The sequence below is a fragment of the Notechis scutatus genome, chromosome 4 (assembly GCF_049901735.1).
Source record: "Notechis scutatus isolate UNSWTSFEM ecotype Mainland chromosome 4, rNotScu1.2, whole genome shotgun sequence".
Lineage (NCBI taxonomy): Eukaryota > Metazoa > Chordata > Lepidosauria > Squamata > Elapidae > Notechis > Notechis scutatus.
In genome coordinates this window covers 124,927,979-124,951,978 of record NC_142012.1, presented here as the reverse complement: position 1 = coordinate 124,951,978, position 24,000 = coordinate 124,927,979, and the positions used below count along the sequence as shown (strand labels likewise).

The window sequence follows — 24,000 nt, the reverse complement described above, 5'->3', positions numbered from 1 at the left end:
TTTGACGATCCTTACAAGGTGGTACCTAATTGTCATTAAGGAGTTCTATTCAGTAACAAATAAGTGCAGTTTTTGATACTCTATTGATGCTTACGTCTATTAGTCTTTGATGTTCCATGATAACATATCTGAATAAAACTGTTTTGCAATAATGTATAAGGATAATGTTTCGGTATTCAGCTATGAAAACTATTGGTGATAAAAGTTAAATTATTATTGTCTAATCTCTGTGATTATAAAATTTTAATATTTTTAAATGTTAAATTATAAACTAAGTGTTCAAAACTTGAGTGGATAACAGTTGTGCAATAAAACATGCTGAAAGACTGAGAAGAAAGTAAAATCTGTTTTCACCAATTAAAACCATTTTTATTTGACAGGACTAACTGAAAAACAGCTTTGGGAGGAATCTAAAAAGCCTTCGGCCAAAGTGCAGACCATTAAAAGAAAATCAGATTTTGATTTATATGTCTAAGGTAAAAATATTTTGGGAAGATTTTTGTTCATTTATAATGGTATACTGGGTCTATGTGATACGTCTACACACTGCATATACATTTACTTTTCAGTAGAAAAGAAAGAGGAAAATAAAGGTTAGTTGTAGAATTAAAACAAGTTGCGGTTTTCATAAACATGCAAGTATTGTTACAACCTAAAATGTCATTTAGTGTCATTTTCTTTTTCCCCCCATTTTTTAAAAAAACGAGTCTAGATCCATATAACTTTTCAGTGACCATAGCATATAGAAATCTTTAAAAATATTGATTTATTTTAGAATTCTTTACCTCTTGTTCAGACATGCTGGTCTTTTGTTCTCAATAAGAACTGGCTAATTCTGTAATGTAGCTTAGAACTCAGAACTTACAAATGCTATGTATTTGGATTGTTTCTCTAGTGAAGAAGACAAAAATGTCAGGTATCAAGAGAACTGTAGAGGAGATGGACCCAGACTATGAAGAGATCTCAGTTGCGCCTACAAACAAACATCATAAAGCATCAGAACAATCTGGTAAAAATTTCTTTAAAAAATGAAGAACACTACGTAATTAAAAACCAAATTAAAATAAATCTTAAATCTCAATTTTTCCATGTTTTTCTTTCACAACTGTATAGACATGTTTTATTATGTTTTTGTACGATGTTGATCTTTTAGCATTTAAAATAATATGGGAATTGATCTAAGTATAATGTTGAGACCTTATTTATTACTAAAACTTTGGCTAATACATATATTATACGAAGCATAATATAACTTGGGAATCCAACAATAGTGATTTATAAGTCATTTTTATGGCTTATTACAATTCATAATTTAGTGAGACTCCAGCATTTTGTGTTTATGTAGGTCTTAATTATTCCTGTTATGAGTGACAATCAAGTCCTGCTGCTTCTAAATTTTCTTTGAGCACTATTTAGATTAAAAAAAATTAGTGTTATAGTGTAAGTTACAAGTTACAGTGATTCCTTGAAATAGATGCATTATCTTTATATTATTTGTGTATAATCTGATGTTGCGGTTTTCTTTGAACCTAACCTGGTCAATCTGACATCACAAACACTTTTAGCTTATATGTGGAACATTTTTCCAGAAATGTTGCGAACAGTCTTAAATATCTTGAACATAAAAATCTTAATTGTATGTAAATCTTAATTTACATAGCTCGAGATGCTGCAGTACAGAAGATTGAGGCAATTATTAAAGAACAGTTTTCTATAGAAATGAAAAATAAAGAACATGAGATTCAAGTGATCGATCAGGTATATGTTTATTATAAATTAATAAACAGAAGCAGGAATTTGTGCAGCCATTTCTTAAATGGATATTTATTTTGACAGCGGCTGATCGAAGCAAGAAGAATGATGGATAAACTACGAGCCTGCATTGTAGCGAACTACTATGCTTCTGCTGGACTCTTTAAAGTTGGGGAGATAAGTAGTGCACATGTGAGTATTGGCAAGTTACCTTGCCTTAATCTATATCAGGATTTCCCAAAGTGGTAAGTGTTGACCCCCATGGTTTGATGGGATAATCCATTGATGTTGTTATTTTTAGAGCCATTGCTTAAAGTAGTATTCCTTAAATAATATTCATATAATGCTTGAGAGTCTATTAACAACCTGAAGCTTCATGAAGGGGTCAATGAACTGAAGTGTCCTGGAACTCCTGTTCCAAATGTTAACATCCATCTATTTAAAAATACAAATTGCAAAGAAATTGTTGGAAAGAAGTACTAGTCCTAAACCATCAATGCATTTTAGGTGTCCCTCCAGATATTTTTAAACTTTATGCTGGCTAAGCACACTGGATGTTATGGTATGGAAGGTTGTTGGTCATATATTACTATAACTACTTGAAAGATTCCATTAAAGAAACAGAAGTACACTTCAGTAGGAGAAAACTTGAATTTTTTAAAAAAACAATAGCCTGTTTTTAGTTTGAGACATTTTTTTAAATAATAAAACACCAAACTATAAGATTAAAAACATTAGAAAAACAATTAAAGAGACTACCATGGAAGACGTTTATATCACGAACAAAGCAACTCTAAAAAAATGGCCAAGAATTGAAAATTAAAAGTTTTTTTCTTGTCTTTCTCTTCTCAAAAAATTTCAGTTTATTATAAATTAATAAACAGAAACAGACTTCTCTGAAACTAGATAAATCTGCTTCTGATTTAGAGCAGATTTCCAACAGGCATTATTTCTCAACTGAAATTTTAGAGTAGAGAGTAAGCTAGATAGCTACCTTTCCTGTGAACACCTTGTTAAACAAGTTTTAGTGTTCTGTGTCAACCTCCAAAAATTATATGAATGAGCTACTTATAACAGCAGATCTGATGGTGTTGTAGTATTGCCATCTGATGTGGGTTGTGGTTTTTTTTGCTATTCAGCCCCTAGCTCAGTAATTCCATGTTCCATGCTCTTTATCCTTGGTTTCCTGCCTGCTGTCTCTTTTTTAAGAGGATCAAGAAGCATTTACTAGGAAAAGCTACAGAGATTCTGATTGTAGCTGTCTTTAAAATAGAACTGGGCTGAAAATATCTCCAGGATCTGAGGGATTTGCAATAAATCAGCAACAATGTTAACTTCCAGGTTTTTAATAAATAGGCCTGCTTCTTTGAGTTTGCCTGCCTTTAGGTGTAATCAGTAATGGAATTCTCCATAAGATCCATAGACGTGTTTTATGTACCAGGTTGCAGGTGGCTGAATATAGGAGGTTAGTTTTTTAAAAAAATCTGCAAGTCTGACATCTGCTCTCTTCATTTATACTAAACAAACAAACAAACACTGTTCTATTTCAGGGAATGAAGACTTGTGATTCTATGGTTTTTAACCATCCAACCATCAAGAAATTTTTAGAATCTCCATCCCGATCATCTTCTCCTGCTAATCAGAGCTCAGAAACCCTGTCAGTCAATCATTCAGAGAGTGAATCATCTCAGCACATGGAATATATGTTGGGAAAAGACAATGGTAATTTGGATGTGGAAGAGAGAGTGCCAAGCAAACTTGACTTGACTCTGCGCAAGAATGCTGGACAGGTGATATGACAACAAATTTTTTTTAAATAATTTTTTTTAAATAATTTTCAGAAACAAAAGTTCTTTTGTAATAGCATGGCAAAAGGAATCCTTATGGGAAACTCTACAAATACCACTGTAAAGAACAAACCATTTTCTACCTATCAGTATCTCCTGTTGGCGTAATCACATGTATGTGAGCCTTCCCCTATCTGGTGCCCTCTCAATATTCAGGATGTTAATTTCCATAATTTCCAACTAATATGGTCAAAAGGAATTATGGGATTTCTAGTAATATAAAAGTATTAGGTTAAAGGATACTTCTGAAGCGTTCATAGTTTTGGCTTCCAGTTTATGTCACCTGAATAACAGTGTTTGTGCAGTTTTTAAAATATAAGCAGAAAGAGATTAGGATTTTAAACTGTGAACATGGTCAATTTTCCTTAGAAGAGTGGAAGGCAGTTTTCATTTCCCAACACAATTGGGAATTTGATTATTAGATTAAACACTCCCAGAAGTAGCCTGGAGTTCTCTCTTATATTCTTTTGATAGCATATACAGTTAACACTCACCAAGTTTAGTATAAACCCAGTGAAAGATCTTACAAATTGCATCATTGCTTTGTCATACAGTATAAGGAATTTTCAAAGAATCTTTTTTGTTTTAGATAAGAGTAACAGGAACATGTCAACTGTATACATGTAAATAAATTATACATGTATTTAAATATCTATTTACATTGTAACATGCTCAAAACCAAATCTGATGATTTCGTAAGAACTGGATGCCATTTTTTACATTTAGCGATTGTGTAAAGCTAGGTATAATTAAGCAGAAGAAAGGTTTGCACATATTTTTTTTTAAATGCTTGCAACCTCCATCAAAAAAATTCTCCCTGAACATCCTTATATAGATTTCTAAACATTCCATCTTTAGGACATTTCTGGTGTTTCAAGAAATTATGAAGCAGAGCTAAGAAAGGCTGGTTTTTCAAATGAAGAGCATTCACGGTTATATGTGAAGAAAACAATAGTTGTTGGCAATGTTTCCAAGTAAGTATTCAAAATTTTTGTGGTTTTTTTTTTTTTGTTTCTCTTTTCCTATCCATTCAAAATATGGATTGAAAGTAGAAGAGGGATTATCAAACTATGGAATTAGTAAAGTCCTTGGTGTCCTTGGTTTGCTTGCAGACTTTTCATTATCCAACTTGATAACGTGTTATCAGTTATCAGTGTTAATATGGAATCAGTAAACAAACGTATTTCCATTCTGTTCCAATAATATCTTAACCATTATTATTAGACAACCCTGTTGTTTCAGGGCAAGACTACCCCATATCATTCTTTCTTCATAGTAGTTCTGAAGGTAGAAGGCAGCTACTGGTTTCGATAATGTTGATTGGAAGTGCTCTGTGAAGCTAAACTGCTATTCTTAATTCCTCCTCCAGCCCAAGTATATACTCCATTCTGACATTTCCTGGTGAACATTTCAGAAGGCATAAGTCAAGTAACTGGCTGGAGTGCCTCACCATACCTTCATGTGACACACCTGGCAAGAACACTCAGCGGGACAGTATAGATAAATAATGGTGCTTAGAGTTGCACTAGGCATATTTCCCTCTCCACCCTGTATCAGAGAATTGACTGCTGCTTGAAGCCATAATTGCTAGCTCTAACCAGCACTTCCCTGGACTCAGAAAGAAAGGCTGGTGGAGGAAGTCTTTTTTTATATATCTGTTTGTTAGTCACCTAAAAAGGACAGTATAATCTCTCTCCTTTTACTTTCTGATGTCATTCTTTATTTTCTCTTCCAGTAGAAAAAAGCCAACAGTTTTTATTTTTTCCTATAGGTGAAGGGAAAAGGAGGGCATTTTCCAGTGTAAAAGCAAGCATCTCCTCAGCTTTCTTTTCAGGAATGTCCAAACATTTTGTCAATGAAGAATTTTCCTGAAGAGACATTCTTCTCTGTCACAAAGAGAACCGTAACAGCCCTAAATTCCAGTATTTAGGATTGTTTAATTAGTGATGGAGTAGAACTAATTTTGGTGGATTTTTTTTTCTGTCTTCCAGATACATTCCTCCTGATAAGAGAGAAGAAAATGACCAATCCACTCATAAATGGATGGTCTATGTAAGAGGTTCCCGACGAGAGCCAAGCATTGATCATTTTGTTAAGAAAGTCTGGTTTTTCCTTCATCCCAGCTATAAACCTAATGACCTTGTTGAAGTCAGGTAACAGATTTCATTGAAATCACCTGAATGATTTGATTTCAAATGATCCCTATTTTTTCTGCAACTTCCTCATCTCTTGTATCTGTATAGAATTGCTCCTTGAAGTAAAAAATGCACCACTTAATGGTACTCCTTGGACCCAAAACTATCAGTGGTACAAGCATTCCCCAAGCAGGCTAAGTAACTCGGAACACTGTTCTGTCAGTTCTTCTGGCTTGTCAGATATAGCATTTCCTAGATAGAAGGATTTCATTTCATGTATTTAGTTATTTTAAATTGGCATGACATTTTCATTTTCCCTGTTTCAAGACTCAGACATTTCTTGATTTTTTTTTTCATTTTTGTTTTTTTATATATTTGTTAGAAGAAATAACTAAATCCTCCAATGTCTATATTTATAGAGAACCTCCTTTCCATCTGACGAGGCGGGGCTGGGGAGAGTTTCCAGTGCGGGTTCAGATTCACTTTAAGGATAGCCGAAACAAAAGGATTGACATTATACACCATCTCAAGGTAATACTGTAGTGTTCCATGATACAATGCCTAGTTTTGTTCCGCACCTTTTTTTTTCTCAACCTTTTTCTCAAGGAAATAGTCAATCTGGTTTGGGGTTTTATAAGGTAAAATGAACATAAATAATGTGTATGAAAGATGTCTGAAATTTAATATGATTTTGGGTTTTTTTCCCAGTATACCAACTGTATGTTCTTGGAAAAAATAAAGGGCAAACCTAAAAATGGGCAAATGTAAAAGAGGTCTATAAGGGTAAAAGAAATTTTGTTTATAACTTTGTTTTACAAAGGAAAATTCAAGAGCAGAACCAAGAAAATAAATAATTCTAAAGGACTCCTTTCTGAAATAAAGAACCATAATAAATTGCATATGGTCATATGTGAACTATATGTGTGCACATATGGAGCTTCAAATAATGTTAAATGTAAGGTGTTTTTTTTTTTTGCTAAGACGTAAGTGTAGAAGTCAGCAACGCATTACTTAATAATTTAAAAAATAACACCAGATATCATCTATGGGACACCCAAAATTATTTAAATGACATTATTTTTTAACTGAATAAGCTTTAAAAAAGGAGATTGCTTGGAATTTCAAGCAGAAATACTGGGAAAATACATAAATTTTAAAATATTCAGGTTTTTAAAACATCTGTACCCATAATGATTGTCAGTGCATAAATCAATGCATAACCAAGAATTGTTTCTGTCAGATTCAAGAGTTTCCCTCCTCCCCAGATAAAAAGGAAATCTTCCAGGAAGATCCTTTTGTGACTGTCACAAATTATAGACTGTCATCTTGCAATCATTTGAGGATAGGTTCTCTCAATGGTGGTATTTACTCTTTGGAATTTTCTCCTCCCTAACACTCAGGAGCTGGCTACTGTTTTTCAGGCTTCCTTCAGCTGCTAAGATAACCCTTTTAAGAATAAATTTCCAAATTTATAGAAAGTCAGATAAGTAGGTCTATTGTAGAAAAGCTTTGAAGCCATTACAAAAGAATTAAAGCAACTGCAGTGTATCAGCTGCTAGACGGACTAGAATTAGCCTCCCGATACCAAATATTCTGTCTCTTAATTTCTCAATCAGTGAGTGACCTGGACTGTCCTCAGTATTTTAGTATTCCTCAAATGCTGGGTAGTTTTAATCCACTTTGAATTCATGTATTTGTTGTTATTTGGAAGTAGATCTAGTCGCTAGATGATGTTTGAGCAGGAGACCTATTCCCTATGTACCTCCAGGTCTGACATGGTTGTATAAGAACTTTGCTTTGGCACCTGTTGAAGCCATATTTTGCTATCCCAGCCTCGAGACAAGTAGTTTTCATCTCCTATCCACTAATGAGTATGCTTTGTATTTTCTGTTTTAACACTGTTGTTTTATTTTGAGTTTTAGATTTGACTGTAAGCTGCTTAAATATTGTTAAAGTTATATGAAGGCTTTTAATAAAGCAGCATGCAAAATTTTTAAATGGCTAAATATCAACCCAATGTTAGGGCAAATGAACAAGAATTAGGCCATTAATAAATATTCATTACTTTACTATTGAAAAAAAGTAATCCATGTATGGAAGATTTTAAAACACCTACATAGTTTCCTTGTAATTTTGCAGTTAAATATTTTACCTTTACATAATACTATTTTCCCTTTGGGGAGCCTTTTGGGGGAGAAAATGTCCTTGGTTAAAAACTATTTTGCATTTCTTTTGCCTTCTTTGGAAATTTAAAATTTATTGCCATCCATTAAGCTATTTACTAAATGTCACCATCTCTCTTGCTTCCCACATCTTGAAATTATGGCGAATCCATGGTGCATATTAATCCTGCCTTCCTGTAGTGAATTGGAGCTATTCCTGGTGTTGTATCACCTGCAAATCAGAGGCACATAATGGAGATGCTGAGCAGCTCCATGGGCTGCTATGGAGCCTTTCCCCCTTAGCTGTCTCTCATTGTGACCCTGATTCATTACAGTTTCTTTTAATGCTTCATTTCATGTGGTTTGAATTCATCTTTTATACTGCATTATAAGATTCCATTGTCTTGAAAGACATTGACTCAAGTCTTTCTTTCTTTCTTTTTTCTTTGCATATCCAGTGAAAATAGAACAAATATAAAATACTTGGAAAGAACAAATACATAAATTCAAAGTGGATTCAAACTAACCAACGTTTGAGGAATACTAAAATGCTGAGGAGAGTCCAGGTCCCTCACTGATTGAGAAATTAAGAGATAGAATATTTGGTATTGGGATGCAAAAAAATTTTAATGTGCTGATTTTTTATTAAATGATTGTTTAAAAATAAATGATTGTTTAAAAATAGTTAAAGCAATACAGCTTTTTTAATATTTGAATTTGGGGAAGAAGCATCAAGGTTTGTATGTATTGAAATGGTTTAACAGATAATTCTTGTCAAAAACAGGATCTGTTTTTTAAAAACTTATTTTCTGTTTCTTACAGTTGGATAGAACATACACTGGTTTACAGACACTAGGGGCTGAAACGGTAGGGCTTTGTTTATACTTTGCTTAAATTTTTAAAAATGGTGGTAGGAAAAATGAGAGACTTTCTTGGGTTTATTTAAAAATATCCACAATAAGTATCTTTCATAATGCCAAAGTACAAAGTCTATTTAATTTGTGTATTATTAGCGACAGAAGCTTGGATAGGTCAAAAACAAATATGAACGGAACCCTACATTGATCAAGTATATACATTTTGCTTGACTACAAAGTTTTGTAATCTGGGTGAGCAATATATGGCCACTATGTGTCATTGAACAACAAATCCATTATATTGGCCAGCATAACCAATGGTGACAATTCTTCAAAGTTGCAACATCTGGAGGGCCACATGCTGTCTATCCCTAATCTAGAAGCTTCAACAAATGGAACCTTTGTAACCTGAACTAATATTGCAGAATCATGGTGGATTTTTTCCTGCGGGTGGAAAATATAAGACACACCACCCAGATCTTTGTCTGAGAAACAAACCTGAAAATCTGAGAGAATGTGTGGTTTCTCCATGTTGTTTTACACATACTGCATTGTCTGGTTCTGTTAGCCTTTTGAGGTAGTCCAGACAAGAAGCACAACAATGAAAGGTAGCTACATCTTTATTATAAGATTACATTAACAGAATCTTGCAAGTTTGAAAGAATTCCTTCCCTCCTTTTGCTGTCTGGAAAATTAGGGAAGTCCCTTCTGAAACCCTTCCAGGGTTGGATTCTACCAGTTTGGACTGGTTCTATAGAACCGCTTGTTACGATTCTGTGCAGTTCAGAGAACCAGCAAATCGTGCTCCTGTCTGGCCCCGCCCCTCTCCACCCGCCCCTTCCTTCCCTGCCCAGTAGTCCTTGTCACCCATGCACAACATTGCATGCATGCCTGACTTCACTGACTGCGTTCTTCCCCGCTCAGTCACTCCTTAAGGTATTTTTTTCCCTTCCGACCATCAGCTGTTCCTATGATCAGCTGTGCCAGGATTCCCCTCGCTTGCTTACTGCTTCGCCCAGGAGGCTTCCCTGAGGCCCAGGAAGGCAAAAAATGGAGGGGGCGCAGCAGCAGCACACACCCCATACCCCCTCCATTTTTTGCCTTCCTGGGCCCCAGGGAAGCCTTCTGGGAGCAAAAGCGCCTCACCAAGAGGCTCCCCTGAGGCTCAGGAGGCCCCAAAACAGAGCACATGAGGTTGCTGCATGCCCTCTCATGCTCAGTTTTTTTTCCTTCCTGAGCCCCAGAGAAGCCTTCTGGGAGCAAAAACAACCCCTCCAGGAGGCTCCCCTGAGGCGCAGGAGGCCCCAAAACAGAGTATAGGGGGTTGCTGCATGCCCCCGCTCAGTTTTTTTCCTTCCTGAGCCCCAGGGAAGCTTCCTGGGAACAAAAACGCGCCCCCCCAGGAGGCTTCCCTGAGGCCCAGAAAGCCAAAAAAACGGGGGAAGGGGGAGTGCTGCCAAAAAAAAAAAAGAAGAAGAAGAAGCCACGTCCACCCAGTCACATGGCCACACCCACCTAGTCACATCCACAGAACCTGTTGTTACAAAATTTGAATCCCACCCCTGAACACATCCCATGCCCTCTCTGCTTCTGTGGAGTTTTGCATGACAATAGTCTAGTCCAGTGATCCCCAACCTTTTTTATGCTGCGCCCGGCATCAGCTGGCGCGCGCCGCATCAGCTGGGCGCCGCCATCTTTTTGATGAAAAAGTGCTTCGGTGACCTCAAAAAGATGGCGGCGCCAGCGCTTCCGGTGGGCTTTTCCGGGTAGAAAGCTCACCGGAAGCGCTGGCGCCGCCATCTTTGATGAAAAAGTGCTTCCGGTGAGCTTTCTACCCGGAAAAGCTCACCGGAAGCACTTTTTCATCAAAAAAAGATGGCGGCGCCCAGCAACCAGCGGCCCGGTAAGACTTGTTCCGCGGACCGGGAACGGACCGGTGGTTGGGGACCCCTGGTCTAGTCTATGGGTCTTCCACCTGTCTCCCAAGGTTTATTCCCACATACTATTACAGGTTCACACCAGAGTTCAGCAGTAAGTCACAATTCTCCAGGCATTTTGAATGCAGAGGGCCCAGCATCATGTATATTTTAATATCAAGTTGTTATGAAGTTCTTTGAATATAATTGACTAAAAAACTATAATAAAATTGTCAGTTGCCCAACAGTAGTTTTCCTTCTCTTTTGAAAAGGTTGTGGATGTTGAGTTGCATCGGCATTCCCTTAAAGAAGAATACCAGTCGTCGGATTCTGATCTTTCTGATGCTCCCAACTCATTGCATTTGCCATTGAATATGCCAGCACCTATGAAAGCATCTTCACCAATAAAACAAGTGCATGAATCCATCACAGAGGTTTCTCTTGAAAAAGGTAAAGATGTCGTTCTGTCTGAATCGGGATTGTATTCATACATCGTTGAACACAACTGGGAATCTCAGTTTGATTGGATATTTTTTTTCTCTCAGGAAAAATTTGTCCCTAATTATAAGTAGTTTCAATGGCAAAGACATTATAGAAATTCAAATCCTGTCCTTCTAAGTAGGAAAGTTCTTCGGGTTTTTTTTTTTTTTAAATAAATGAATCAATTTCAAGAGGTTTTCAGCAGAATGAAGCTTTTTTGCCCTGCATATTTTTGTTTAAATTGATATATTTATCAAGAAAACCTTGCACCTTTCTTGTCTTCTCCCTTTACATTTCCACACTAGGGCTCAGTGCTGAAGCGGAAAGGCATACAACCTTTTACGCCCTGCCATCATCTTTAGAGCGGACTCCCACTAAGCTCACAAGTCAGAAAGTCGCTTTTGGCTCCCACAGCAACTCAGCTTTTCAGCCAATTGCAGCCAGTTGCAAAATAGTGCCTCAGGGTCAGATCCCAAACCCTGCTGAATCTCCAGGCAAGTCTTTCCAGCCCATTACCATGAGCTGCAAGATTGTGTCAGGTATGGATAATTTGAGGCATATTTTAACATGGTAAGACTGTGGAAAACATTTGAAGTAGGTGCTCTAAAAAGCATGTTTGCATGCATTACTCTTTCAAACTGTTTGCATGCATAACTCTTTATTTTAGAAAGATTGTACAGCTTCTCTTCCTCAGGATTCTGAGGATATGTGTGCATATTCACCGCTTTTGCTTTGCTTGGAGTCCCAGACTATTCATGCATGCATGGGCAAATAGGGACAATCTTCATACTGGCAGGACTAATTCTTTTAGAGGATATGGCTTCTTCAAGTAGATGCACTTTATTCATGATGATGCACTTTCTGAAGTGCCTTTTTCATTTGTTTTGCTTGGGCCTATTACATTTACATCTAATGAAAATAAGCCAGCTTACTTCGTATTGAAAATGTTATATTTATTTGGGGGATGGGGTGAGGAGGGGCAACCGTGGCAAATATGCCACTGGAATAAACTCTGGTGTGTGGTGTTACTTAGTGGACACTGCCCTCTCTTGCTGCTTGCTCTTCCTCCTTCCCTCCCTCTTCCTCTCCCTCTCTGACTCACACAAAACTGTCCATCTGTGAGGTAGGCTTACTTTTACTTTACTAAAATCAGGTCTCACAAATGGAAAGTATTCCTATTTATTGTAAAGGACAAAGTGGTAAGATATAATGAATAGCCATAAGCTTTGTGTAAAGAATACAAAAAGGCTTAGCTTGGAAGAAGCCTCACAGGGTTTGCTATATCTGTTGTAATGAATAAAACGTGACATTTTTAGATGCTACATCTCCCTGTCATTAGAGGAGCATATTTCAGGAAGCAATGTGCTAAAAGTTTGATTTTCAGGACTATTTTTTATCCTTTTAATAATTGAATCAGTTCTATATTTGAATTGTATATTTGCTATTTATGTGTGTTGTAATTTAGGCATATGTGTCGCATATATAATGGAATGCGTTTCTTTAGGTTCTCCAATATCAACCCCAAGTCCTTCTCCACTACCTCGTACCCCAACATCCACTCCAGTGCATATGAAACAAGGAGCTGGGACCCCCGTAGTTAGCAATCCTTATGTTATTGTGGACAAGCCGGGCCAGCCAATTGGAGCATCAGTCACAAATGCAGGTGTGTTAGTATAGTTTCATTTTCCATTTATTCTTCCTAATGTCAGTCATCTTGTTTAGAAGGCAAAATACCAAATGAATCTCTTTCCCAACACATTGAACAAAGATGCATGTCTTTCATTCCTTTTTTCAATGTAGTGTAAGAAAAATTATACATCTATTTTTAATTTGTTTTCTTATGTACTTTTTCATAAAAACTTACATGACTGTATCATTAGTTCCATGATAACTTTATTCACATCTGTTCCTGTTGATCAACTGGATTTCAAATCAATAATTGATGGTTATCAAGCAAATATTTTGTTTGTTTCTTAGGGATATACTTAAATGGTCTAAGTCTGAACTGAAACTATGTTTTCTGTACCTTCAGGAAAAACCCATGTTTCAATCCAGAAAGAAATGTTCCTGGGTTTGGGAGGATGGGAGAATAGAAAAAGTTCAAGTGGGTGGGTGAGCTATTGGGTTCCTGTTGGCCTTGATATAAAGTATAAAATACCCAACTGACCTGCCTGTTCTCCCCTCACAATCTTTCCAACATTTTCCTCTTCCTACTACTCCTTAACTGTGGCCACTGCCAGTGCTTTTGGCATCATGTGAAAGTTTGAATGTTCATGCTTTGGTTGTTATACAATGTATTGATTGAAAACTTCCCTTGCTAATCATAGGTTATTTTCATGTTGCTACAGTGTCAATTCATGCCCTTCTTTTCAGTAAAGGTCATTCCTTTGTGTTTCTATTTGTACTTACCTAGCAGTTGATTAATGCTAGTTTTAAAGAGGAAGTGATTGAGAGCTTCCTGTTCCTCTCACTTACATTTTGCTTTGTTCTGATTGGACTGCCACTGCAGTTTCGCTAGTGCTGCATCTAGTAAAGCAGTGTACATGTGCAAGAAATTGATGGTCTTCTCCCAAATTTTCCGGTATTGAGTTAAATAAGTTGATTGATGAATGAGTCTTTCCTCTGTATCATATGGAGGGCAATAAATGACTTTTGGCCAATAAACTACATTCATGTTATTGGTAATGCTAGCCAGCTGGTGCCATGCTAGATTTTCTGCAATTTCCAGAATTTCCAAGTTGGCATGGCTAGAAGAATTCTGGGAGCCATAGTGCCAACATTGCCAGAGGATACTTAGTTACGGCAACTGTACTGCAGTCCTCTTTAACACGAATGTATCTTGTATCAGAATAGCAGAATGTGTATTACATACTAATGTCTGCTATATTTTTCATAAATCTAGGTAGTCCTGCTAGTAAAGTTACAAGTGCTTCTCAGTCTTCTCATGGGACAAGTTCTCCAGTCTCAAAAATTCATGGGAGCAGTTTTGTATCTTCTACAGTAAAGGTACAGACATTTTGCTAACTTTTCTATTCTTTTAATAATTTTCTATAAATTTGGATGCAACATACTCCACTTTTACTTTCTTACATCTTTTTAACAGGGGGCATGCTCCTACAACCATGTACATGTAAAGTTTTTCATTCAGAATGTTAGTTAAATAGTATCTATCCTCTCTTATTATATCATGTTGGCTCTTCTTAAATTTGTCAAAGTGTGCCACGAGTTCTCCCACCCAAAATCTGTACATAATGGATTGTTTCTAGTACTTTGGGCTTCTGTTACAGCCCGTTCATTACAACCATTCATTTAGGGGGTGTTCAAAGTTACAACAACCCTGAAAAAAATGTCTTATGACTGTTTTTCACACAACTGTCCCAGCATCCCCACAGTCATGTGATCAAAATTCAGCGACTTGGCAACTGGTATATATTTATGACGGTCACAGGGTTATGTGATCACCTTTGGTGACTTTCTGATAAGCAAAGTCAATGGGGAAGCCAGATTCATTTAACCATGTTACTAACTTAACAATTGTAGTGATTCATTTAACAACTGTTGCAAGAAATGTCATAAAATGGGGCAAAAGTCACTTCACAACTGTCTTAGCAACAGAAATATTGGGCTCAACTGTGGTCCTATGTTGAGGACTATCTGTATTATTGGTTTCCAACAATTAATCAATTGAAACTAAATCATCTTTGTACAGTGGTCATTGTACCATAACTGAAAACAAAAGGATTATCTGTATTTAATCAAAAATTAAAATAGTTAAAACTAATGCAGTTCATTATATTTCCTTATTACAAAAGCATACAGTTTGAAGTCCAAAAGTCACCCACATATCCATAAAATTTTCGGGAAAGTCCTGGTGCCTTTCAAATTGTAATTTTCATTTTCCAGGAGATAAAAATATTAATTAAATATAAACAAATCATGTCAATTATATATCATCAACAATTCCTTTTTAAGTTTTTTTTTTCTAACCTAACCAAAGCAAGGCTGCTTAATAGCCAAGAATGTCCCTCAATCGGAAAATTACTGCAATCTCTTGTTTCCTGTTCCTGTAAAAGAAAATTAGATTCTTTATTTTTATCATAGATAAGTCTATTGTTTGAAACTAAATCCAATGCTTAAAAAGAAGAAATGGCTGCATAGTTAGCTTAACCACGTGCTGTGTGTATTCATTCTAGCAAGAGGACTCTCTATTCGCAGCCATGCCACCTCTTTGTCCAATTGGGAGTCACTCCAAGGTACAAAGCCCTAAATCTGTGACAGGAGCACCCGGAACATTTACAAAGGTATTATTCTCTTTACTGCGCATGGTGCATTTTTGTTTCATAAAGACAGTTACCGTGGAGCTTTCTGAGTTTTTTCCTTGATAGGCTTTGTTGTTACTTGTTTCTTAGGTTTCTGGCATTACATACAAACATACATTATTTCCTGTGCTTTTCTACTCAGACAATGGCGGGGGTTTTCCTTCATTGCTTTCTCATTTTGCTCTCTCATAGGATATCTTCAGGTAAATAGGCTGAAGCATTTTGCAAACGTAACTGCATAAGTGAATATTATTTTGAAGAATTTACATTTATTTCTAAATGTAGAAATAAATTCTACATTTAGTATAGACCACTGGTACATTCATTTACTAGGTCAGTGAATGTATTCCAAAAGCCAGATAATAAGAACATTATTATAGCAATAATCTTAGTGGAAAGCATATCTAATACTCCTTCCTTCTTCCATTTTCTCCATAATAACACTCCTTTGAGGTAGATTGGGCTGTGAAAGAGGGACTAGCCCCAAATCTCCCAGCTGGCTTTCATGCCTAAAATGAGCCTAGAATAACAGCTTCTGTAATGTAAAAGTAATTTAATTTTTTTTTTTTTACTCTTTTATGCTTTTACGCGATAGACCAATTGTCAGGAAAAACCTTTACTTTAGTGTGTGTTCTACCAATTTGGGGGGTATTTCATATTTTCTACCAGCTTTTCTGAGTGATATTTTTTTTGTTTTATTGCTATATTGCTTCAGTGTGACATTCATTTCTTTGTAAAAGGATACTTTGAATCTTTTTGAACCAATACATTAATTATTATAACCTCTCAAAATTGCTTTGTAGTGTTTTTATTGTTGCTTGTTGTAGTTTTATTTTTTATTCTTTTGTAACTTAAATATGGATTTTAAAGGCACAGTTGTATTGATTCGGAATTCATGCTGAATCAGGCAGGCAATCTTACAGAAGAAAAAAGTGCAATTTTAAATGGGAAATTGAATAATATAAGCAAAATAAAAAAGTGGGTGCATCTATCAATATTTGAGCAGATTTCTCCTTTTCTGACTATTATTCCTTCATGTTCCGGTTGGGAGAGGGGATTAGTTTTATCACTTCTAAGCCAGCATAGAAAATGAACTGATCCTCAAATCTCACAGTAAATCAAGAGATCAAGGATCTAGTGCAGGAGTGTCAAACTTGCTGTGCCATGGGGGCGTGACGCAACATATTGTGACTTTTCCCCTCTGCTAAACTGGTCATAGGCGTAGACAACGCATGACACATCCGGCTTGTAGGCCGTGAATTTGATTCCCCTGATCTAGTGGATCCAAAGCTGCTTCCATTTGGGGGCCTCTCAGTTTCTCTTGCTGGTGGGATATAGATCTGTAGAATTTTCTGTGGGCATTATTGTAGGGAGCATCAGCCAACTCCATAACCCTTCATTTGAAAGGTAAGGTCTGCTCCACAAAATCTTAATTTCGTTGTGATTTATTTGAAGGTGATAATAAAACAAGAACCTGGAGAATTGCCCCAACATTCTCCAGTGGCAGCAACCGGAGCAGCCTCTCAGGCCTCACTACCACAGTACATGACTGTGAAAGGGAGCCATGTGATTGCTTTATCACCCCAGAAACAGATTGTGAGCACTGGAGAGGCATCCACTTCATCAAAGGTGCCGGATTTTTTTTTCTTCTTTTTCACTCTAGCAGTTTTGTAGTAAGTCCATTGTTTTACTCCATGCTCTTGTTCTTTTGAACTAGGTAATACCGGAAGCCTTAAATAGATAGGAATGCCCTTCAAATACCTATTTTGTTCTTTAAATTATAACATTATTAATTTGAGGAAAAATAATTGTATTTAATTCATTATCATGGCCTTCAACTGTTTGATATACTAGGCCTATCCTTAATTCCAAATTGTTTTTCTTTGGGTAACATTTTCTGTTTCCCCCTTTCCTTGTTTATGTGCTTTCATGTGTATCATATAGTTGTTAGAATTTCATTAGAGAAGCTGCATCTTTTTCTAGCCTTGCACAATCTTAGGAAACTAGATGTTAACACTGGTCTTGAGAAATATGCACTAGTTTCTGGATAGTTCCCTAGTCTTGTCATCTTTTTATCTTCAAAATAACTTGAAAGCCAGTTACCTTAAAGGCTATATTTTCACAAGCTCACCTTTCTGAAATTGAGATTTTCCACTGATGTTTCTTGGAATATCAGCAAGATCAAGTTGATGATGGCAAAGGAGATGGCTTTTTCAGCAGTTACAGAGCTTAGTTCCCAAAGGTGCTTACTGGTTTCCCTTTTATCTCTCACATGCTGACTTAAGCTACTTCTGATCTCACAGCATTTTTATTAAGCTCATTCTAATACGAAAAATTACAGGGGTTTGAAATATTGAAAGGAATCTTGCTACGCAGTTAAATATTGGGTTATTTTAATTGTTTTATATTCTTTTTCTCAGTGATCGTAATAAAACAATTAAAATGCACTGCTCTAGGATAAATATGAGTACATAGAAATGAATAGAGTCCTTTTCTTTATCTAAGTCATCTATAAAGATCCTTCTATACAGTATTTTAGAAATTGTTAACTGTTTGAGGCTGTTAGTTATTTGAGCAATAGAATTAGTACATAACTAGCACCAGAGAGAGTTTTTTTTTCTAAACATGCATAATCATCCTGAATTAGTCATTTTGCCTCAGTTCCACACAATTTCCAGTTCAGATCCAACCTTTGACAGAATATCACTTTTATTTAGTTGATGTTAATACATTAGCTCTGTGTGTATATTTGTGTTATATCTATTTTTATTTTTTCCCTCTCTAGATTGTTAGTGTTCCAGTTGGGTCTACTTTGCCATCATCAGTCAAGCAAGCTGTGGCCCTCAGTGGAGGACAAATACTTGTAGCAAAATCAAGCCCTTCAGTCACAAAGACAGCTGGTGGAAAACAAATTGTAACTCAAGGAGTCGCCAAAGCTATTGTGAGTAGTGGAGGAGGAACCATTGTTGCTCAGCCTGTGCAGACTTTAACAAAAGCTCAGGTTCCATCAACAGGAGCTCCAAAAACTGGATCCCAAGGTTCAGGTAAAGTGGGTTTACTTTTTGAAATGTCAAACTTCCAAATCTACTCGATAACCTGCATGTTCTGTTTATCTTTCTCCTTAGTATTAATCTAGTAATGGCCCTAGTTTCTTGAAACCAACCTAGCTAACTGGATAAGTAATGAACTGATTAATTAATTACATCAATAAAGTAAGTTATTGAATACTCTGGTGAGCTTTGCATCATAAAATTGTACCCCGTGTCCATTTCAGTTTTTTTCAGATATGTTGAATACTAACTTCCAGAACTGCCTATAGTTTCAACACCACTAGGGGACGCTAGGTTGGAAAACCTGGTCTGGGTAGGATGCATCAAATGAATCGTCACCATGTAGTTCTACCAGGCTATAGATCAGGGGTCTCCAACCTTGCAACTTTAAGCCTGGCGGATTTCAACTCCCTGAATTCCCCAGCTAACAAAGCTGAAGTCCGCCAGGCTTAAAGTTGCCAAGGTTGGAGACTCCTGCTATAGATTACTGTCAAAAACCCAATAAATAAAAGCATTGGACTACATTTAAAAATGTATAAGCTGACTTGTATTCATATTCCTTGCTCTTATCCTTGTAAATCCTCTTCAGAAAATTTGTCAACTCACAGACAAATTTCAGGGCAGAGTGTCCTGGCAAGTAGAACAAGTGATGTGTTGATACTGAAAAGCTGTTAGCTGACTGTGTATCCAGAATTGATTTGTTTTGTTTTGCTATATTATATTGTAATACAGTACACTGTTCAATTTTTGTTCTCTTTTTCATCCAGTACAAACATATTGCGCTTTCTTGTACAATATCATGTAGTCTTTCTTTTTTGTAACTTCCTTCATCTTCTGAAATTCTGCTGATTTTCATCCCACTTTCCTAAGTTTTCTGTTTGCACAAGGGAATTGCATGAAATATATTCTTTTCTTATTATCTACAAGCCATCTTAAAGCCTTTCCTCTGTATGCACTGTATTGAATGATAGCAGCTAGAGTCTTATTTTTCTGCAGCTAATTAGAGACTGAATTATTTCTACAGAAAGGGTATGGCTCTCATATCCCTAATGAGTATATATCACCTTTCATTTTACCAAAACATAATTTTTAGTCAATAAATACAAAGTAGAATAAAATCCAATCATAAAAAGTAAAAGAATCCAATCATAAATACTACATAACCATAGTTAAGAAGTTGGAACATTTTTGGAAGAATTCTGCCGTGGTACTTAATGTTTTGTTGCAAGAGGATGATCTCTGAAAATCTTAATGCATTTTTTTTTCTTTTCCTTCTAGTTATGGCAACATTGCAATTACCAGCCACTAATTTAGCCAATTTGGCAAACTTACCTCCTGGCACAAAATTGTACCTTACTACAAATAGCAAGAACCCATCTGGGAAAGGAAAACTGCTACTTATACCTCAAGGAGCTATTTTGCGAGCCACAAATAATGCCAGTTAGTATTACACAAAAGAAAAATAACATATTCAATGTGGTGACAAGTAATGGGTGGGATCCTTGGTGCTCTCTGAGCTGGGTGGTTTTCTTGCAAATGTTTCATTTAGCAGACTATGTAACATCACAGCGCAACTGCATATTACAGGAATATCTAGGTTTTTTTTAAGGCAGATAGCATTCTCTGAAACACAGATATATTAAAAATGCTTTATGAAAGGAAGAGCTTCTGCTAGCAAGGTGGGAACCAACCATTCTCAGGTTAGAAAGAAATGTTATATAAACATAGACCAGATTGCTATGAGTCATAGGGATGGATGGGTGGACTTATAAATGTCCTTTTTGTGTACAATGAAACTTTTTAGCAATCCATTTTGAGTCTGTATTGCTTCTGCTATTAGCTAACTACTGAATTTGTGATTGAGTTTCTGAAGAGTAGATATATTTCAGGACCTACCGGGTAATCTGATAGTAGAGCTAAAATAAACAGGATTTGGTTGTGTGGTATTTATAACTGGCTATCTTGTTGGATGTTCCAGATCAGCAGTTAAGTTCTTCAGGAAGTAGCGGAACGCAGGGTGCTAGCAGTGGTGTGTCCCAGCATCTCACCTACACATCCTATATCCTCAAACAAACCCCACAGGTTAGTCCACATTACAAATATACATATACATATAGAGAGATGGGGGAGAAGGAGGAAGGGGTGGTTAGCCTAAACATTAGATAAGTACAAGTGGATCAATATTCTGATGTGCTGAACTATAGTTTACATCACACACACATATATAAGTTGACTGGAGAAGATGGTTAACATATGATAGCAATCTTTTGTCTAAGTGATTTGAGGCTACTATTTTTTGCTATGTTAACTGGCATAATTTCTTACGTTTTTAAAAAAATAGAATCTGATAGACACTACTTAAAAGTAGCTATTGTGATATGACCCTGACTAATTTTAATTGGAACTAGAAAAGGAAAACAGTTTAGAGTTTCACAATTTAAGGGACAATGGCTATAATGTATTATGTCTTCAATGCAGATATTAATTTTTTGGTGCAGGGCACTTTTTTAGTTGGCCAACCACCTCACCAGACTACAGCAAAGCAGGTGACATCAGGGACTGTTGTCCAAGGTAATACAAGTGCTGGAACATCATCTTCCCAAGGACAGCAAGCTCTGAAAGTTATAACTGGACACAAAACTGCCACCTTATTTGCACAGGTAACTGTGGTGCTTGATTTGGATGCTGGTTGTTTTAGATACTCCCAAAAGACTTAATGCAAAGTGCAACTGTTTTGCATTCTGTAGCAAGTCACTTCTGTATTTTATGGAAATGTATTAATGTATCTTTTAGAAGCCTGGTTAATAAAACAAATGTCTGAATGATTGATTTTAATATATACATGTACATCATCAATAATGTATGAATACTAATCTGTATTGCCTGAACGGTTAATTTTAATACATTTTTCAGTTGGGCAAGACAGGTCTTAAGAAACAGAATGAAAAACTCTGAAAAGTTGTTTTGGTTTTGTTTATTTTATTTTTGTTGTTACTAACTATTAAAAACCTCCATATATCCATAAAATATTTAAGTTCTCCATGAGATATTTATGCAGTATATTTCAGTTAAATTCACCCATTTCTATTTTCAAATGAAAATGCTTGAAAAAGAACTGTGACAGGCCAATGGTTTGAACAATGGACAATAGAGAAGGAGAAAGCCGTGCCGAACCTTTTCCTCTCATACAATTTTTCAATAGTAAAAAATGTCCCTTCCAAATTTCCCCTTAATGGAAAAAGAATACGAGGAAGGGAATTTGTAGTAGAAAGACAAATGGGCAAAATATCAGCTCAGCCTTTCCCAATTTGAGTGGCAACTAGAACTTTTGGGAGTTATAGTTCAACACATTTAAAGAACCCCGGGTTGGGAGAAGCTGAGCTAAGAAACCTTATTACCTTCAAATATCTAAAGAGCTGTTACATAAAAAGGAAGTACATTTCTTCTCTACTGAGAGTGCAGGACCAGAACAAATGGGTTAAAAGTACAAAGAAACATGTTCAATTTAGATTTTAGGAGAAACCACCTAGCTATATGAACTGTTAGACAGTGGAACACACTGAAAAATGAAGAAGTAATTCTTCACTGAAAAATTCTTCAAACACAGAATGGAGGATCATCTATCAGAAAGGCTATAAATCCTGCACTGTGTAGGGAATTGACTGCTAATGGCCTTTCCAACTCTTGGATCTTATTCTTAATCTTCCAAATCCCTATTTCATTGAAATAAACAGTTCATAACATACATTTTTATGTGATTTCTACTTTGAGTGAAAAGGAAAGGATCCAATTTTAACACAGCCCTAGAGAATGTTTCTTTTATCCCCTGATTTAATATCATGTGGCATTCAAAAAAAGTACCCTGAGATACAAACCAGCACTTTTAACCCTTTATAACAATTTTCACTTATTCTTCACAAACTCTGTTCCTGATAATATCTTTATAATCTAGAAGATGTAGCAAAATTGAACACCTGCGTATATACTGAGTTTCTGTTTAAAATATCATGAATGTTTGTATCTTTTCCGTTCTACTCGTTGTATCTGCCTTATAAAAATATTGTTTCTATTTTAATTCATTTACAAATTTAAAGGCAGGTTCAGGCGGGCAAGCTTCAGTCATGAAAATATCAGATAATACACTGAAATCATTACCGGCATCATCACAGCTCTCAAAACCCGGCACCACTGTGCTGAGAGTATCAGGCGGAGTGATCACTGCAGCAACAACTTCAGCTGTGACACTTGCGTCAAATGGTGTTCTCCAGGTGAGGTCCAGTATTGGTTAATTTGCATGTCAGGCTTCAGGTGCATTACAAAATTATTATGCAAGGGTAGAATCCACTTCTTACTCCCTGGAAGTCAAAGTTACTTAAATGTTGAGGATCCATCCTGCTGTGTGAAAAAAATGTTAGCATTTACAAAAGACCTTTGGCACACTTGCCCTCATACTATATTTACGGATAATGTTTTTGCATTTAATTATTTTGATTTCCTCCCTTTTTTGTTCGTTGTACTCAAGAAAGTGTCTGTTGGGGTTCCCAGACAGGCTCCTATGCAGACTGTAATTTGCTGTAGTCTTGCATAGCTTATTTGAGGTGATTACATCAGAAGACTTCAGACTATGTCCTGGCATTAAACCTATGCAAAAAATGTTGCCAGAAGGAAGAAAAAAAATAGTCCCTTTTCATTCTTGTAAAAAGGGGCTTGTAGTGGAAATGCAGAGGTGCTTAATAGAAAGTAGTGAAGTTTATGAAATCTTGAAACGTGACAATGCACTATGAAAATACTGTAAATGCTATATACAATAGAGGTGGACCCCTTGGTTTTCTAACTCTCAACTAAAAATATTGTATATGCATAGGTTAGGAATGATTAATTCATAATTTGTTTAGAATATTTTTTTTTCTTTTATTTTCTTTATTGGATCATTAAGCTGAAAAATGTGTTTTCCGCTCTCCCTGATTTTTTTTTTAACACAGCAAGCAGACAGTGCAAGCTCTAGTTCCCCTTCATCGGCAGGCCCCATCGTGAAGACATCTGGGCAGCAACAGCAGGTTGTTGCCAATCATGGGCAAACAACATCAGTTGCACCTAATAAAACAAGTTCCTCCACAGTTGTAAGCATTGCTTCTTGGGTCACCACCCCAGCACCAGCATCCACAAAAACTGCAGTATCAGGTAATCAAGAACTAAAAGATCAAAATTAGTCAATGGGATACTTTTATCCAAACTAAACACAAAACCAACTGGTGTATGATCTGAAATATATACAGGTGCAAGCTTTACTTGGGTTAATTGATTCAAAAAAAATATTGTAGAAACCCAAGCATCAATTCTTGAACAAGATTGATGCCTAGTTGAATAGTAAGTATAACATTTTGTTAATTGGGCATGTTGTTCCCCAAATATCAGCTCATGCAGTTCCATCAGATTCTGCAATCTCTTAAATACTAAGATTGACTTTCTCTTAAATGTGGAT

At 36.2% G+C, this 24,000-nt stretch overlaps 1 protein-coding gene across 1 annotated transcript in view; it reads left to right on the top strand.

Moving 5' to 3' along the window:
- The window catches only part of YEATS2 (YEATS domain containing 2), a 39,155-nt gene that overhangs the window by 853 nt on the left and 14,302 nt on the right, over positions 1-24,000 (top strand). Inside the window, exons 2-22 of the mRNA XM_026679994.2 lie at positions 381-476; positions 896-1,009; positions 1,661-1,758; positions 1,837-1,944; positions 3,303-3,542; positions 4,458-4,573; positions 5,591-5,752; positions 6,154-6,265; positions 8,719-8,763; positions 10,942-11,119; positions 11,455-11,688; positions 12,654-12,812; positions 14,052-14,155; positions 15,343-15,450; positions 16,924-17,097; positions 18,254-18,512; positions 19,797-19,958; positions 20,497-20,600; positions 21,017-21,178; positions 22,613-22,786; positions 23,501-23,699. Coding sequence (XP_026535779.1) covers positions 910-1,009; positions 1,661-1,758; positions 1,837-1,944; positions 3,303-3,542; positions 4,458-4,573; positions 5,591-5,752; positions 6,154-6,265; positions 8,719-8,763; positions 10,942-11,119; positions 11,455-11,688; positions 12,654-12,812; positions 14,052-14,155; positions 15,343-15,450; positions 16,924-17,097; positions 18,254-18,512; positions 19,797-19,958; positions 20,497-20,600; positions 21,017-21,178; positions 22,613-22,786; positions 23,501-23,699 — 2,998 coding nt within the window. The 5' untranslated portion in view covers positions 381-476; positions 896-909. The remainder of the gene's footprint in view (positions 1-380; positions 477-895; positions 1,010-1,660; positions 1,759-1,836; positions 1,945-3,302; positions 3,543-4,457; positions 4,574-5,590; positions 5,753-6,153; positions 6,266-8,718; positions 8,764-10,941; positions 11,120-11,454; positions 11,689-12,653; positions 12,813-14,051; positions 14,156-15,342; positions 15,451-16,923; positions 17,098-18,253; positions 18,513-19,796; positions 19,959-20,496; positions 20,601-21,016; positions 21,179-22,612; positions 22,787-23,500; positions 23,700-24,000) is intronic.